At 42.3% G+C, this 16,053-nt stretch overlaps 1 protein-coding gene across 1 annotated transcript in view; it reads right to left on the minus strand.

The window, feature by feature from the left end:
- Positions 1 to 16,053, minus strand: part of lrpprc (leucine-rich pentatricopeptide repeat containing) — a 58,086-nt gene that overhangs the window by 19,532 nt on the left and 22,501 nt on the right. Inside the window, exons 23-25 of the mRNA XM_084947914.1 lie at positions 13,399 to 13,606; positions 8,607 to 8,731; positions 4,858 to 4,964 (exon numbers count right to left, since the gene is read on the minus strand). Of these exons, the coding sequence (XP_084804040.1) occupies positions 4,858 to 4,964; positions 8,607 to 8,731; positions 13,399 to 13,606 (440 nt within the window). The remainder of the gene's footprint in view (positions 1 to 4,857; positions 4,965 to 8,606; positions 8,732 to 13,398; positions 13,607 to 16,053) is intronic.

A 16,053-nucleotide genomic window follows, 5' to 3' on the forward strand; every position in this document is an offset into this window, starting at 1 on the left:
TTTTTTTTTTTTATTTTTATTTTTTTACTTGATCCCGGTTAATAACATCTTCCAACATCAGGCTTATATTTTATCAGTGTCACTATTATTATTACTACAATGTCTGTACTTCATGCCAATTGTGTTTGTTTCTTTACTTCTATTTATATTTGCTGCAATTTCTGTTGCCCTTGACCAGGTCTCCCTTAAAGGAATTTTTATCTCTCGAAACTAAAGGACAAATAAAAAAAACATTACTTCACTGTGCACAACATAGGGTGGAAATTAATATAATACAAAACCATTAAAGCATTATCCTTAACATAACACTGATCCACCCGTACCCCAGTATAAAGAGTCCTTAAATATTAGCATTTATTGGTGTAGACTAATCACAAGCTGATATACAACAGATTTTAAAAATTAAATGTGTCTGCTGGCCGGAGGCTTTGCGAAAGTGTAAGTGCAGTGGTTTTACAAGATCATCAATGATGTATCTTCAGTCACTCTATTTCTAAAGATAATGTGTTTGATAATTAGTTTGGCAGATTATCAATACATAAAAGCTAAAGGGCAATTTACTGATACAAAGAAAACAGAGCTGATATATAATATGTGTTCAGGAGTCGGACACATACATTTAGCAAAGCTACATCTGAGGAAATCATTGAGTTTCACAGTGTAGTGAATATGTCCATTAGAAGTTTGCAAAGTACTTTTTCAATAATCAGTTATCCAAAACTCAGATTTGACAAATTTGCAGTGCTGTGCAAAGATTTATGGATTTCAGATTTTTGTTCTTAATCCAGTAACAAGATAGAAGCATCTAACTGATCTGAAATGTCTTCTACACTCCAAACATACAGCCAGATTCATAAAAAACATATGTTCCGCTCCACAAAGAAGAGGAAGTCATACAAAATATGCTACTGTATCTCAGAATAACAGAGTCTGGGAATAAATGAAGGCAGAAAACTCAGAGGCAACCCAAACAAAGAGGATTGTTGAGTGCATTTTAGAGCAATATTGATACAAAAAACTCTCATAGCTAATGTATATTGTGGAGAGCAGGTATAGCAAATGTTTGCCACGAATAAGTTTAAAAACCCAGTGAAGCCACTTACAGTACACTCTACCTTGTAGTAGAGACCATTATCTAGGACTCCACAATGCAACACTGGAACTGCCCTATATGAACTGTGGAAATACTACAGAAAGATCTCCCACTACACTCTTGAAAATGGCATTTAAAAAAAAGGAACTTCAACAATAAAATTATGATTTCAAATGCAGAGAATCTGACGCCCCGGCAGTTACAGCCAGGAGATTTGCTCAGATTTTTAGGACACCAGTGAGATGCAGACAGACAGAGTGTGTGGGCTGTCAATAAAGGCTGACATAGATTGATCTGCAGGCTCATGTAGCTATGATTTAGTCTGATATGAGGAGTGACTAGATGATTATCATGGAATAACAGTGATCAGGATTTCATCTGTCTCCTGGGGGCTTTGATACAATCTGAATAAGACTAGGATTGAGAAACCTCACTCTGCCTGTCTTCCTGGTAATCTGGCTAAGGAAAAAAAAGAAAGAAAAAAAAGGACACAGACCGATCTGGCAGGAAGTTAATCTGAATGAGGATCAACAGCGCTCAATCCCTGCTGGCCTCTTTGATGGGAGCCCATCATACTGTGAGAGAGGGAAGAGTAAAAGGAAAGACCGGCTTCATCCCTTCCCCTGACTGCCATGCTTTCCTCTTTCAATCCCCACTTCTCTCAATCCCTCCCTCTTCCTCCAAATCTCTCCTGCTCCTCCTCTCCATCCCTCTAGCTGTCCCAGGCAAAGGCATTATGTTCTTACCCAACCAGCCAAAGGGACAAATTAAAATGTGTTGCACTCACTCTCTCTCAGTCTGTCTAATCTTCTTAGAGACTAAGGCCTGGTGCAAGTGCTCCATCTCTTTGCCTCTGATTCCTTTTACTTGGTAAAGTCTTGAGGGCTCAAAGCACCACAACTGCTCACACACACACACACACACACACGAATATGTTTGGGATTTTGAATCCATCAGGACAAATCTCCCTAATCTGGCCCAAAAACAAAATCCTCAGAAATAAGAAGGCACATAGTTTACACACACGCATGGTTACATGAAAAGAATTCAAGTTCGAAACAACCCCCACGCCCCCAAAAAACAAAAGGTCACTCAGAGATCATGGAAACATGTCAAACAGCTCAAATAAAACTATACTGGAGTCCCTGTTGCCACCTTGTTCGGTGTCTTGCGTAGCCTTTAGTTGCCAAAGCATCTTCACAGGTTTCTCCCACCTACTTCTGTGCATAGACAAAAAGAAAGTGCTGGAGTCGACCTTCCCTCACCTCCACTTAACAAACCCTCTCCATCTCAATTCCTAATGTCCTAATTCCACTAATCACCTGGCCACTTAGCCCCCCACACACACAAATACACATACGCAGAGGCAAACCCCTCTCCCTAACACAAAAACACATAATGGCTTACCACTCTTTAGCAATACTACCTAACCTTGACCATAACACACACAATAATAGGCCTGGCCACCTGACAATCCCCTATCTAACCATGACCATTTAGCACAAAATTGGCCACCTTTCTCTATCATTACATTTAATTAGCTGTGATTAATCAGCTGCCAATTATACCAAACACAGCCTAAAGAGAGACACCACTCTGGACTGCCACTTGACGCTCTCACAGGGGAAAAAGTATTTGTGCATCTGTGTGTATGCATATTTGAGTCAAAGATATGATTCAATTGTAGTTTATCACCTCAGTGGTGGATCTATCGCCATCCAAGTATAATACGGGGGAGTTCAAAAGTGAACTTTGTGTTTAGACTGTTCTAAAAGTCTGTGAAGGTTAAGTGAATCCTGGCTTTTGAAATATATCAACTGCCTTTTTTTTTGTTTTCTCCTGATTAAACTCTGAAACACAGCAAAGAAAAGCCGTTAACTGTAAAACTGGGGAACTTTTTTTTTTTTTATCCCAAGTTGTGAATGCAGTTTTGAAGCACCTATATAACTTGAAACACTGTTGCTGGTAGTGTCTAACCCAGAGAGGATTAGCCAGTCCCTGCAGCCGTCTTCTGCTATAGGAAGCATTTTAACCGCTAGTTTCGGTTCTGTTCTTCCCGATTTAACATTTACATTTAACTTTTATGTCCTCCCAGTTTGGTGCATGAACCCAAATGGTGTTTTGTTATTGGCCACTGAGCAATTCACAGCAAACTCCATCCATGAATACCATATTTAAACATAAATCCCAAATTATACTCCGTTGCAGACCAGGATGCCGACAACTGGAGACCCAGTTTCCGAGCAGTCATTCCTGACATATTCTTTTAAGTCCACCATAGACCCTCACGCTAACCATCTGGCAATGGAATTTACATTACTGGGACCCGAGCGAACTCTGACAGACTCGTGAAAAGTATAATCCCTGCTTTAAGGCGTTCACAGATACATATCTACCAGCACACCCTAGGCCGCAGGTTGATTTTTGTAATTGTATTATCAAATCTATGGAGGCATATGTTAGATAATGGGATGAAGAGAGAAGCTGAGCTGTGAACTGGTCACCACCTGGTGGTGCGCTAGATCGGGTGGCCGGATAGGCCTGGCGTGCCCAAACATACAGAAAGGGTGCAATGGAAGTGTCTGGCAGAGGCCCTGTTCTGTGGATCTTCAATTCCCACCTCTGATAGAAATAATCAATAGCTTCCTGAGGCCAGGGACGTCGAGTCCTGTCATGGCAATAATTCCCGAAATAAATGGAGGAGTTCAGGGAGTTTCGATGTAATCAACAGCAACTATAGTAATATGAGAAAAATTCTACATCTGAAGAAAAGTGATAACTTTGTCCAGAAAAGCAGATAAGGAAAGATTACAATTATTTATTTAATAAAAATGCCAGTAGATGTTATACTTTGTGGGAAGTAGTAAATATACACTCTGGTTAAAAAGCAGCCATTGTCCACTTACATCTTGTATGCTTTAATTTTCAGTAGGCATGTAAATAGGCTTGCTGGACTTCTTTTAAATCAATATTCCTGCATTTTTTTTCAGTTGCAGTCTGGGGATTTTTGTATGTACTGTGCTACAACATTTCAGTAGGATTCAAATCTGAGCTATATTTTCCATGACGAGGTCAGCTGTACATCTATTTACAAGGCATCAGCAATCTCACACATGTAGCACGTAGCTGACTCGCTATTATAAGTAGGATAACAGTCATACAATCTAGCGTGAGCCACAATAACACGCTGATAATATTTAAGAGGGTTTGAAAATCCTCAAGAGGGACAAATCCCCATTTCAGTGCGCGCCAGGACACGCGAGAGAGGGAGCGAGAGAGCAAGGTCAGGGCGAGGGAGTTAAGATATTTTTCACTGTTTTGTTCTCATTCTGATCGGCCTTGTTTCTGTTCCTCTGTTGTCAGGCTCATCCCTCTATTCATCTGCTCATCACTCTCTCTATCTTGTTGTCCATTCCCAACCCCTTCTCCATTTATGTGAAAATCGCTTCTTATCTGCCCGCCTTGCCTCTCTCTTTTTCGCACTAATCTACACAGATTTTAAAGCAGGACTTTAGATGACAAAGATATAAATATTCATTGAATATTCAGGTCAGATGATTTACAATAACAAAAAGAGGGTTGGCAATTCCATCCTACATGTCCTGTGCGGCTTATGACGGCCACGCACACCAGAGAACAATTTTTCATCAGCTAGATTCTCCAAGACTAAGAAACTAATTTTCTTTGGAGATCTGATCTGATCAGAGTGCAGAGTGCAGTCTAACGAAAACAAATAAAACCTTCCAATAAAGACACAATGTTACCTCGATGATCTTCCGGGCCTCGCGGTAGCGGCCTGTCTGCAGGAATGCGAAGAACAGGTCATAGAGCATGGTCATCTCTCCTCGCTCCTGGCTCACAAAGTCCATGGCTGAAGAGAAAGACAGACAGGCGAGGAAACGGAGCAGAGAAAGGTCATGAATAAAAACGCCCGTAAGGTAAACAAACCCACCACACACTTCATTTCCTTCTGATTCCATTATTTGGCACAATGTCCCACTCACAAAGCAGCCCTATCAAGACAGCTCTCAAACAAACACAGGTCCCGAATGAAAGCCTAAGCTGCCCCGGTGAACTTGCTAAAACGCTCTGCTCAGCGTTACGTACTATCTCCATCCAGCAGCTTCAGAACAGGTACCAGACACACAAACAAACACACACCCTGCAAACTTTCAGTAACCCAAATGAATCTGCATATTCAGCAAACAGAAAAAAAAAAAGAATAATCCTACTCCCTTCATTTGCACTCATTTCAAGCCGGAAATATTTCACTGATTGGCTCCAATGTGAACAAGTTTTCAGAGTTTCTGACTGGATTAAATGATGTAGCATTTTCTATGTGCAAATCCTATCTTCCCAAGACTGAACCACACCAGCAGGAAACTTCCAGGTTAAAAGCATGTATTCTGTCCTCTTCTTATCTGAAAATAGCTCAGTAGTTGCTATAATTGCCAGACCCTCTGAAAACCCTATACTTTATTTTTCTGTTGGTGCTTGAAACCAAACCAAGGTCACACATGTGAATGAAGATTTTGACAAGCTGTGTCATGCTTTTAGTGTGTTTTGGGCAGCTGAAGGCCAGTCTGCTGGAAGCTTTTCTTCTCTTTTATTTTAAAAGGTGTATTTTAAGGTGAATTTTTAGACTATTCATGCACTGCATCAGCATGGGTCCACAGGGGTACTCACGATGCTGCGAGTGTGACTCAAGGTTTATGTCACAAGTCATCCTCTCTGATGCTTTATATGATGGAGTGAGAGGCGGTGTAATTTGTTATTCGTAAGTTGACACTGCTTTACATGCTGGCCTCTTTCAGCACTTTAATCAGAGTTACTTTGGATTTAAGGGTGCAGCGACTAACTGTGAGGGTTTGTCACCTTTTGGCATGTTGGGGGAATGAAAGGAGACAGAGGGGAGGTAAGGAAGTGGAGAGGTGCTCCACTGTACAGTTTCAACCTTTACGTACTCCAGAGCCACTTGCCCCGGCGGCACACCGAACTTGACCTTTTCACGGCATCGCTGTCAACATACAGGGAGACTGTTCTAAATGTGACTGGCTGACATGCTTCACCGTGACCCTGGTCTGAACCTTTCTCACTCTCTGGTCCTCTTATGCTCTCTTGGGATTGTTGGCACTTGTTACATGTGCGTTTAACGCAAACACTGAATGAGCACTTTGGAATAGCTCCTCCCCACACACAAAGACCCAAATGAATAACAAAAGGTTGGAGTCAATCGGAGGAAACAAAAATGGATCACGCTAAGCTGGAGTGGGGAAAAAAATTTGGATTATAGCTGTGAGACGCAGTGACAGAGTACACAGCTATTCTGAACTTCTGAACTCTGGGGAATCCAGGTCCACAGTTCAGATTAACCCGTCTTTTGTCACTCCTAATCTGTAGGTTAATGAAAAATGTTTAAAATCCCACCAGGACTATTCTTGTTTGCATGACAAAACAAACATGCTATGAAAGCATATTATAATTTATAAATGAAAAAATTTAAATTTAAGAAAATGTAAAATCTTCTCGTCCTTAGAGGATGTGGAACCACTAAATATTTGATTTGAGCTCTATCAAACAACCTGAATGATCCCGTGGTTATGTTTTTTTCCTCTTGCCTGAACCCCAGCTATAGCATATGGCTGCCCCTCCATAAATCAAATCAAACCAAAATTTATTTATATAGCACATTTAAAAACAACAATGTCATCAAAGTGCTTCACAAATTAGGAAATAAATAAAATAAGACAAATTTACCAAACAGCAACACAAGACAAACTTAGAAGCCAACAAAATGATAGTCAAAATAACTTAAGGCTGTGACGATATAAAAACGTCTATCGTTTCATTTTACGCTATCGTTTGTTTCGTGGTGTCGCAAAATAAACTGTTTACGGCAATATTTTTTCATCGTTCTGATGGTCACTGTAGTGGCTATATTAATTTCTTAAAGTTCTCTCTTTCTCTTATATTTAATATAACCACACTATGGACGGACAAGCACCTGTTTTTATGCGTTGTTGTTAGCAACAATGACGGTAACACCATCGCGTGTCCGCTTGTTTATGTTCCACATAAACCTTTCACAATAAAGCTCAAGATCCTGTTGAGACTTTTCAAAATAAACATGAAAGAGAATGCAGAGTGTTTACGGATGAGAAGCAAAAAAAGAGCCGTCAGGTGCTAAAAAATAAACCTTAGACTCAAACATTAGAACAGGCTTTTCCCTGCAGCACGCCGTGTAATAAACACTCACAAAGAAAACGGCGGCCGTTACAACTTATGTCTAAAAATGTATAGTTTCATGCAACATTCGACTCCAGGTACACGATACCCAGCTGGAAACACTTCACGCAAGTCGAGCTGCCCGAGATTCACAGAAGTTTCAGAAAATGCAAATGTTTTTGTGTTGATAGATGTCTTATATCGGGATATGAGATTTTGGTCATGTCGCACAGCCCTAGTCATAGTCAAGGTAAAAAAAGCGAGATTTGAAAGACTGAATAGACTCGGAAGTGCGATTGGCAATAGGGAGACTGTTCCACAGTCCAGGTGCTGCGAAAGCAAAGGTACAATCACCTCTGGTTTTCAGCCTAGACTTAGGTTGTATTAAGAGCATCTGGTTTGAAGATCTTAGTGCTTTTTAGGATTATACAAATGGAGAAGTTCTGTTAAATAGCAGGCGCGATATTGTCTAAGATTTTATAAGTGAGTAAAATAATTTTAAAATCAATGCGAAATTTCTCAGGAAGCCAGTGTAAGTTAGCTAAAACTGGAGTAATATGATCATGCATTCTGGCACCTGATAAAAGGCTGCAGCAGCGTTCTGTACTAATTGCAAACGGTAGAGAGAGGAGTGAGGGAGGCCTAAATAAAGGGAGTTACAATAGTCAAAGTTACTCCCTAAGCCCCTGTTCAGACCACAGGCAGTATAAAGGTTGGATGAAGCTTCCTGGCCGGAAATGTAAGGACAATACAGGAAGTGCCCAAAACTTTAATCAAAGCAGCTGTTTGCCCAGACATCTATAAACACTTTCCGATTAGTTTATGAGCTCAGCCGCTAATTTTGGGTCAAACAAAATAAAGCAAAGTCTATTTTCTATATTCTAGTTAGTATGCTTCAGAAAGAAGGATTATTTCAGATATGCTCACTGGCTAACAATGTCTGATTGATGAATTGTTGGTCAAACTACAAGTCACACCCATCGGTACCTTGAAAAGGATCTATGAGTGATATGACAATAGCAACATCCATGTTTTATAGTGGGTTATAAATATATGGTTCTGTTGGAGGTTTCTTCCTGTTAAAAATGAGTCCTTGACAAATGCTTCCTTCTAGGGGATTGTCAGATTCTCTAATAGTCTTTACAATATTAAGGAAAAGTAAATATAAATAAAAATAAATAAATAAATTGCCCATTAGTATTTTTTTTAATATAAACTGATGGGTTACAGGATGTGGAAAAAGGTAGCTGAAGGACAGGATGTGATGACTATGTACAAAGTGTGTAACCTTTCTGCAGTAACTCAGTCTCTCCTTTCTCCACCAGAGCAACAATAATGTCGTGGATGCGAGGCAGGTGGTTGTAGCGCTTCTGACACTCGAGTGCCGCTTCGAGAGCTCCGGACACGTCCTTACTGCAGATACAGACAAAGAGAGAGAGAGCAGAGAGCGAGTTAGATGCCAGGTCTGTGCAATCAGTCATGTACAGGATTGTGTCAGTAGAGAATAGAAGAGCGTATCATGGGGTGTTAACCCTGTGACCTCCCATTCAAGCACTATGACCCACCCCAACAATACAGGCCTTTGAATTCATGACAGCACAACTGTGGGCGATGAAGCCTTTTGGCCCCAATACATCATTCTCACACAATCAGGCACACTCTCACACACCTATCTGTGAGGGGCTAATGTCTCTCTGGACAGGCTTTTAGAGGGGAAGCAATGCAACAGATAAAAGGACTCCACTGATCTTTACCCTCTCTGCTCTGCTCCTCTTGCGCCTTCAAACTTCTCTTGCTCTTCCTTTTGTCTCTTCAACGCCCTTTAACCTTCCCCTCATTTTCTCTTCTCTCATTTCCCTTTTCTTCTAACCTTCCCGTCTTCTTTTTATCCTTCCGTCTCTCTTCCTCCACACCATCTTTTTTTTCCCCCATGCTGTCAGCTCTCACACTCCTCCGATGACCTCACCCCCCAGCTGAGCAATTTAACAGAAATACGGCAACAAAATTAGTCCCCACCCCACCAGCAGCATCACCACAGCTTCATCTCATGTAAACCCCCCCGCCTAACCTTCTACTTTCACGCCTTCCAACAAACAAAAGAGCATGCAGAAGGAGGATGAGTGCACCTGAAGGAGTGATAACGAGAGAAGTAGAGAGGCAGAGATGGGTAAAGGAAGTAAGAGAGCAAGAAGGGAGTGGGAGAGACCACATCAATCCCCTCTATTGTGACAGCGCTGCCATCAATCTGTTGATTGGGTAATTACCATGTCAATCACACAGAGGTCAAAGCATATAAGGCACCCACAAAGGAGGTAAGGGGCAGAGTGAATGAGTGAGAAAAAGACAGTGTTAGACAGAATGAACAGGTATAGTTTTTGCAGTGTTTTTTTCCCTCTCATCTAATCAATTAAATAAGCAGATTTGTGAAATATGTCCAAAAAGACCAACAACTTTAGAGGGAAAAAAAGGACCGAAAATGATGTGACCTTGACTTCAGCTTCTGTGAGCCAGCAGCAGCAGAAGAGAGGGATGGAGGGAGGAGGGATGGAGTGATTAGGGTTGGAAGGCAAAGAGGTCTGCTAATTGAAATGAAGAGGGACAACATTATTCAGCAGCGGCAGTCAAGAGGCTGTTCAAATGCATAACAGTCTGATTGAACAACGCAGAAGAGAGACTAAGAGATTTTTGAAAATGAGAGAAAGAGTGTGGAGATGGGAAGAGACCAGAAAGGGAGGCGTTGGTGTGCAGTTTATCCCCCAAAATGAGAGAGGGATGGGGAAAAAAGTACAGTATGCTCTTTGTAGTTGACGTATCATATACATACAATTTAACTATTATGGTGTGGTGCACAAGGCCATTTCATTCCTCATTTGTTTCATCATCTCAACTATCTGTCCACCTTATTCATCCCTCCATCAAGCAACTCCATAACTACTTATAATCCCTCTTTTCTAATGAGAGAGAAAGAGAGAGAGAAAAGGGGCCTGGCGTTGCAATTATACCCCTTCTGCCTTCCTCCCCTCTCGCCGCCCGCCAACCCCCCCCCCAAAAAAGAGCTAAAGATGTCGAAAGATGGATAATTTCCCCTAGGTACAATTTAACTGTCACTTTGCATTGCCATTTACTGCAGCGCACAGCCCTGTTAATGTCCCCAACTTTGCATGTCAGCCACTTTCCAGCCAATTAAGCCCTGAAAAAATAACGAGCGCTTTGCTCCATAGAAACCTGAAGGATTAGACAAGGAAGCTCATTTTACCTCATCTTACTCCCCCATTCTTTACCCCCCTCTCCATTTCCGTCACCCCTCCTCCCCCTTTTGTTCGGAGGAGATGAGCAGGCCTGTTATCAAGCCACTGTCCTCGCGTGAGGGAAAACGAGGTGTCTGTGTCTTGAAACACAAATGAAACTGATCATCACACCACTACATGTATTCAAGAAAGGCACTTATGCTAGTACGGTTCACCCCCCACATGAGTGAAACTGTGCGTGTAACGTTGTGTTAATCTGAATCATTCCCATCACCATTTTGGCTGAATAATAATTTCTAACTTTATCCATTTGCCAGTGGGTTTATTATATTCCCTTGTCACAGGGAAGGAGCCGGTGGGTAGCTCACACCAATGCAACCCCAAGGGAGATTCGTGCCTCCGGCCACTGGCAACATTTTGGTTACCAGACAGCTATGTAAATCATTATGTTATGGAGCCACTAAATAATTAAGTAAATGTATGCGCACTTAAACCTTATGAGCCAAAGCCCATATTCAGACTGTTCTGCTCAGATTCAGACTGTTTTCCTGACTCTGCACATCAATCAGAGGCAGCATCCTTACATGGCCATCTCATGCACACTGCCCTGGCTGTGAGCACCCACCTGCTGTTATGTTTATGAGGGGCAGCCAATCAGAAAACAGTTGGCTTAAAAGGATAAATATGTCAAAAATATTCATTAGACCAAGTTTAACATAAGCTTAATTTAGTATCGACCATGTTAAGAGTTAAACATGCATCTTTTAGCATGTCTTTTCACGTTCTTCCATTATTCAACTCCGGCTGCTTCGCTTTCTCTACATGGGATTTCCATTTCTTCCTTTTATTCCTAGGGAGTGGGAGTGAATGAGGCGTTTTTCTCTGAGCCACTTGTCTCTTTTCAGCTCTACCCTCCTCCTCATATTCCATCAACGTGGCTGCCGTCTTATCATCCACGTCCTGCCAGCTCTTCATTTTGCTGGACTCATTAGCATTTACTGTTGCTAATCACTTCCACGAGGATGTGGCAATGTGAGCTAGCTGCCAGCTAGCGTAGTAGCAGGTTAGCAGACACAATACAAAGCGGACAGGCATGACGGCTAACGGGGCGGCGCATATGATGGGCTGTCAAGGGCTAATCTGGCGGAGAAGTGTTCATTAAGTCATTAGCGCTGACGCTGCGATGAGATGGGTGCAGGCGGGAGTGATGCCTGCTTTGTCCTCTTTTATCGCTTCCCTTCATCCCTCCTCCTCCTCCTCCTTCCGACTGTTTGTCCGCTGACTGACGGAATGAAGAGGTGGAGACGAATGGGTGAAGATAAAAGATAAAAAAGAGAAGAGGGCAAAGAGACAGATTCAACCGGCGTGCAAAAGTCAAGTGTTCCAGTACTGAGGCTTGAACCACTGTTGGAACTACAAGAACTACTTTCACAAAAGACTAATTTAAGACATTTGCTGTTTTAAAATAGCATTTAAAAATGTAACTAAGATAACTCTGTAGCCAAAGTAAAATTAAGTTAATAAAATAGTGATTATTCACAAGAGTGTCCTGAATAAGCTTTATTATTAGGTTGTTACTCATCTATCAATTTTAAGTAGAGTTAAGCCATCTGTTACAATTACACCAATCCACTTTATGCGCAGCAAACTGGACAACTTTGTCAAAATTTTATCTGCACACCAGATGAGTTGACCAACACTCAACAACCAGCCAACTAAACGCACCCAAATGTCCTACTAACAAATCATAAACACATGACAGATGTTAGAATACCAGCAGCCATCTTTTTCCTTCGTGTTTATTAGTGTGTGTTCACTGCAGTATCATTTGGAGGAAGTACAACTGGCACTTGATTTGTGAACGAGGCTGTGCTAAGCTGCTGTGTGCGTTTGTGTTTTGGCGGCTGTTGATGACCCAGTAGTAAATTAGCCTGCTAATCTCACAGAGGCAGTGATTAACGAGTGAACCTGGAAACTGTTTGTGCCAGAGACCAGACTTACAGCAACACAAACAGCAACAAGGGAGCACCCGGTGAGAGAGAGTGTGTATATGTGTGTGCGCGCAAGAGAGCTTTCTTTGCAGAGGTCTACCTCTGCTGCAGTAAGCACGCTAGAGGTAAACTGCACATGAAAGCATGCACAGTATGTGTGTGTGCCCCCTAACCGCGCATTACGTGTCTATGGTAAATCCAGCAATTAGTGGTCTGTACATAATTAACATGCTAATGAGTTGATCTACTTAAAAGCTGCTTCGACAAATAGAACACGCACATGCGCTGAAAAACACACACAAACCGAATAGAGTTGAGGGTGGGGCAATAGCAGTGACCCCGCAGCCAATATTTGCTAATGCTCATTTGCATACTTGCATTATGAGAAGCAGCATCGATGGCCATCTCTCCCCGCACACCCACACTTAAACCTAAGAGGAGAGCAGTGGGTGTTTCAGGGGATCAGGGGTGGGGGAGCTCATGGGAGAGGTTGCAGCTGGCGCATCCTCAAACAAACAAAACCTGGCTTTGACGCGCATAAACACACACGGCTAACATAAATGAGCAATTTCCACATCCTCTCTCTATCTGAATCGCTGACCCAGAATATAACCTCAGCTATGATCATAGGGAGGAATGAGTGACTCATTGAGACACACATGCATACACACACCTGGCAACAGGCTTTGGCAGATGAAGGCTCAAATCTGAAAACAAAAGTGAGCTTGTTGGCTGGTTAAGTGGAGACCATCAGCCATAAAACTGGAACATACAACTCAAATAGATGTTTTAACTTTAAGGGAGTTTGGGACACTTTTGTAACACTTAGGATTTCTTTTACCTGACCAGGTAGGCAGTAACCACGGGGGAGCAGAGATTAGCAGTGGGCTTGACCAGACCGAGGGTAAAGACCGTGTCCTGCAGTCGGCGGATGGAAGGGATATCGCCTGCGGCCGCTACAGTGTTGAGCGTGTGAAACAGGGTGGTCACGTGTGTGTCGTTCATCGGCACATCCTTCTCTTTCATCTCCTTCAGGATGTCCACTGCCTCTGAGATGGAAAGGAAGAAACGTCAGCAACGCTTGCTCCCACATCTGTGTGCGACGCTTCAGTGAGGTGTCAGCATGCACCTCTCCATCAAAACAAGCGATGTGAAAGTGGATTAGATGGACAGAGAACGGACACGTGAAAAGAACAAAAGAGAAGGAGAAAGAGAGATAATGCAGAGAGGAGAAAGAAAGCGAGAGGAGGGCAGATATTGGCTGGGAGAAGAGTAGGGTGTGTGAATGTGATAAAAGGCCCCTTTAGCTAATTCCATGTGGGGGAAACAAACCCATATTAAAACAGAATTTTGCACCCAGCGGGGGATGCAAATCCAACCCCGTATAATGCCAACTCTGTGCTAATTGCTACTTGCAGTTTTCTAAACGAGACTACAATTACCAGACCTCTACAATGGAGGCCAGCTTTTTGCCGTGGCCATGTGGAAAGCACTTGGGGGGCTAAATTATAGGTATGTGGCGACAAGGGCCCGCCGTGGACCCAGTGAGACCTCGCTAAGCGGGCTGAGGGGTGGATCAGTTTGGTCAAGTCCAGCCGGTAATGGAGGGCTTTTTACTGGGCCACGCGTCCATCTGGCCAACACTAGGGGCTAAATGGTGAAAAGAGAGTGTGGTTTGTGTGTGTATATGTGGTGTATCAGGGTAAAGCAATTAAGATGCGTTTACCATCTATTTAGACAGCTGCTAATGGGCTGACAGCGATACAGCCGCTCTCCACCACGGATACTAATCTATACAGCATGACCAAGAAGGAGGAGGGAGATGGAGAGATGCACAGACACAGAATATATTTGAATAATCACCATTAAGCCTCCAAATGCAGGATAATGTTGGATCCTGTCTTACAATTCACACAACAAAGATCCTCGCTCTTTTCACTGGGGAAGATTTTAGTACACAGACGCATGAAAGCAAATAAAGTGAACACATGGGAGTAATGATATCCACACCTACACAGCTGTTAATACAACAAAACCCCTCAAACGAGTGTCACTCTACTGGGAACACACACCCTTGTGGGCTGAGATACGGGGCCGCTGGTGAGTGCTTTGGCATCCTAATTTCAGTCTGTCTCTCCAGCCCTCCACCTCCCTATGCCAGTTGTTATGGCGATGGGAACCCATGGCTGTCACAGATTTAATGGGACGGGGGGAAAAAATAGAGGGGCGAAGAGGGGGACGGGGTGACTAGCAGTGGAGGACACACCGCTAAACAGGGGGAGAGAATAAAAGGAGGGTTAAGCTTTTCAAAAGGGATAAGTTTGGTTAATTGAATGTGGGCCTGATGAAGATAAGGGCACTCTTTCAACTTATCGGGTTTCTGTTGCTGCTCTGTTTCTGTTTTTAATTATCAAGACATCAGCAATTGATACCATCAACATAGTTTCCAACTACAAATATATTCCCACGTTTTACCAATTCTGCGATACTCAACACACTGCAATTCCCCGTATCATATCTGTGCAACTGAAGACAAAGCAAGAGGATTTAGACGATCTGCCTTCCAATTGCTCCCCCACCCCAACATTTTAGCCGCTTTCTTCATTGCAACTTTTAAATTACCCTCAAGTCTTTTCATTTCAGGCTAATTTATTTCATAAGCATTACCTTAAGCAGCAACTAAATCATGACCCTGATAAGTAAAATTAGTGGTGGAATTGGTTTAAAGCAGGGGTGGGCATTTAATTTCCCCAAGGGGCCACATGAGAAATCGGGACTGTTGTGGTGGACTGCACTAATAAGCTTATGAAGAGATAAAATTCATGAGCAGAATTGAGATCAGCTTATTGGAGCGGTTCTCTACGACGGTCCCAGCCTCTCATGAGGGCCCTTGGTGAAAATTCATTGTTCACCACTCGGGTAAAAACGAGTGTATAAATGTATGTAATGTAAGCAGAAGCAAAAAGATATAATGCAATATTCATATTCTGTCCCACTCATACGTGTGCTTTTGACTTCTTTCAACAAAGAACACAGGCACCACAAATCAGGGAGGTGAGCTTGATGGAAGAATGTGTGGATGTGTGACAGAAACGTTTGATAATTAAATGTGTTCAGTTTAATAATGTTGCTGTAAGTGACCTTCGTAGGAAAACTTACAATTATGCTAATTTTGTCATAGTAAAAATATTTCTTCATTCAACTCAACCAGCATACATGATAATAAAGCTACACTGGTGGCTCTTAACATGCTTATAATAACAGTTTAGGTCTCTGCACTACTAGTGTCAATGCACTCAAATGTCAATAAACAGAATGACAAAAATGAAGTGGACATCACTTCATGAACAGACGAACTGAGCAAGGTTATCCACAAGAAAAACAAAGAAAACCTTCAAAAAACAGAACAGTTTCCCCCACAGAGTTGATTACAAATGGTGGTATCAACATTAAACAATATCTCTAATGACTTGAGTTGTTGTCAAGTCTGTACTAT

The sequence above is a fragment of the Perissodus microlepis genome, chromosome 13 (assembly GCF_051167445.1).
Source record: "Perissodus microlepis isolate ML-2025 ecotype Zambia chromosome 13, ASM5116744v1, whole genome shotgun sequence".
Classification (NCBI taxonomy): Eukaryota; Metazoa; Chordata; class Actinopteri; order Cichliformes; family Cichlidae; genus Perissodus; species Perissodus microlepis.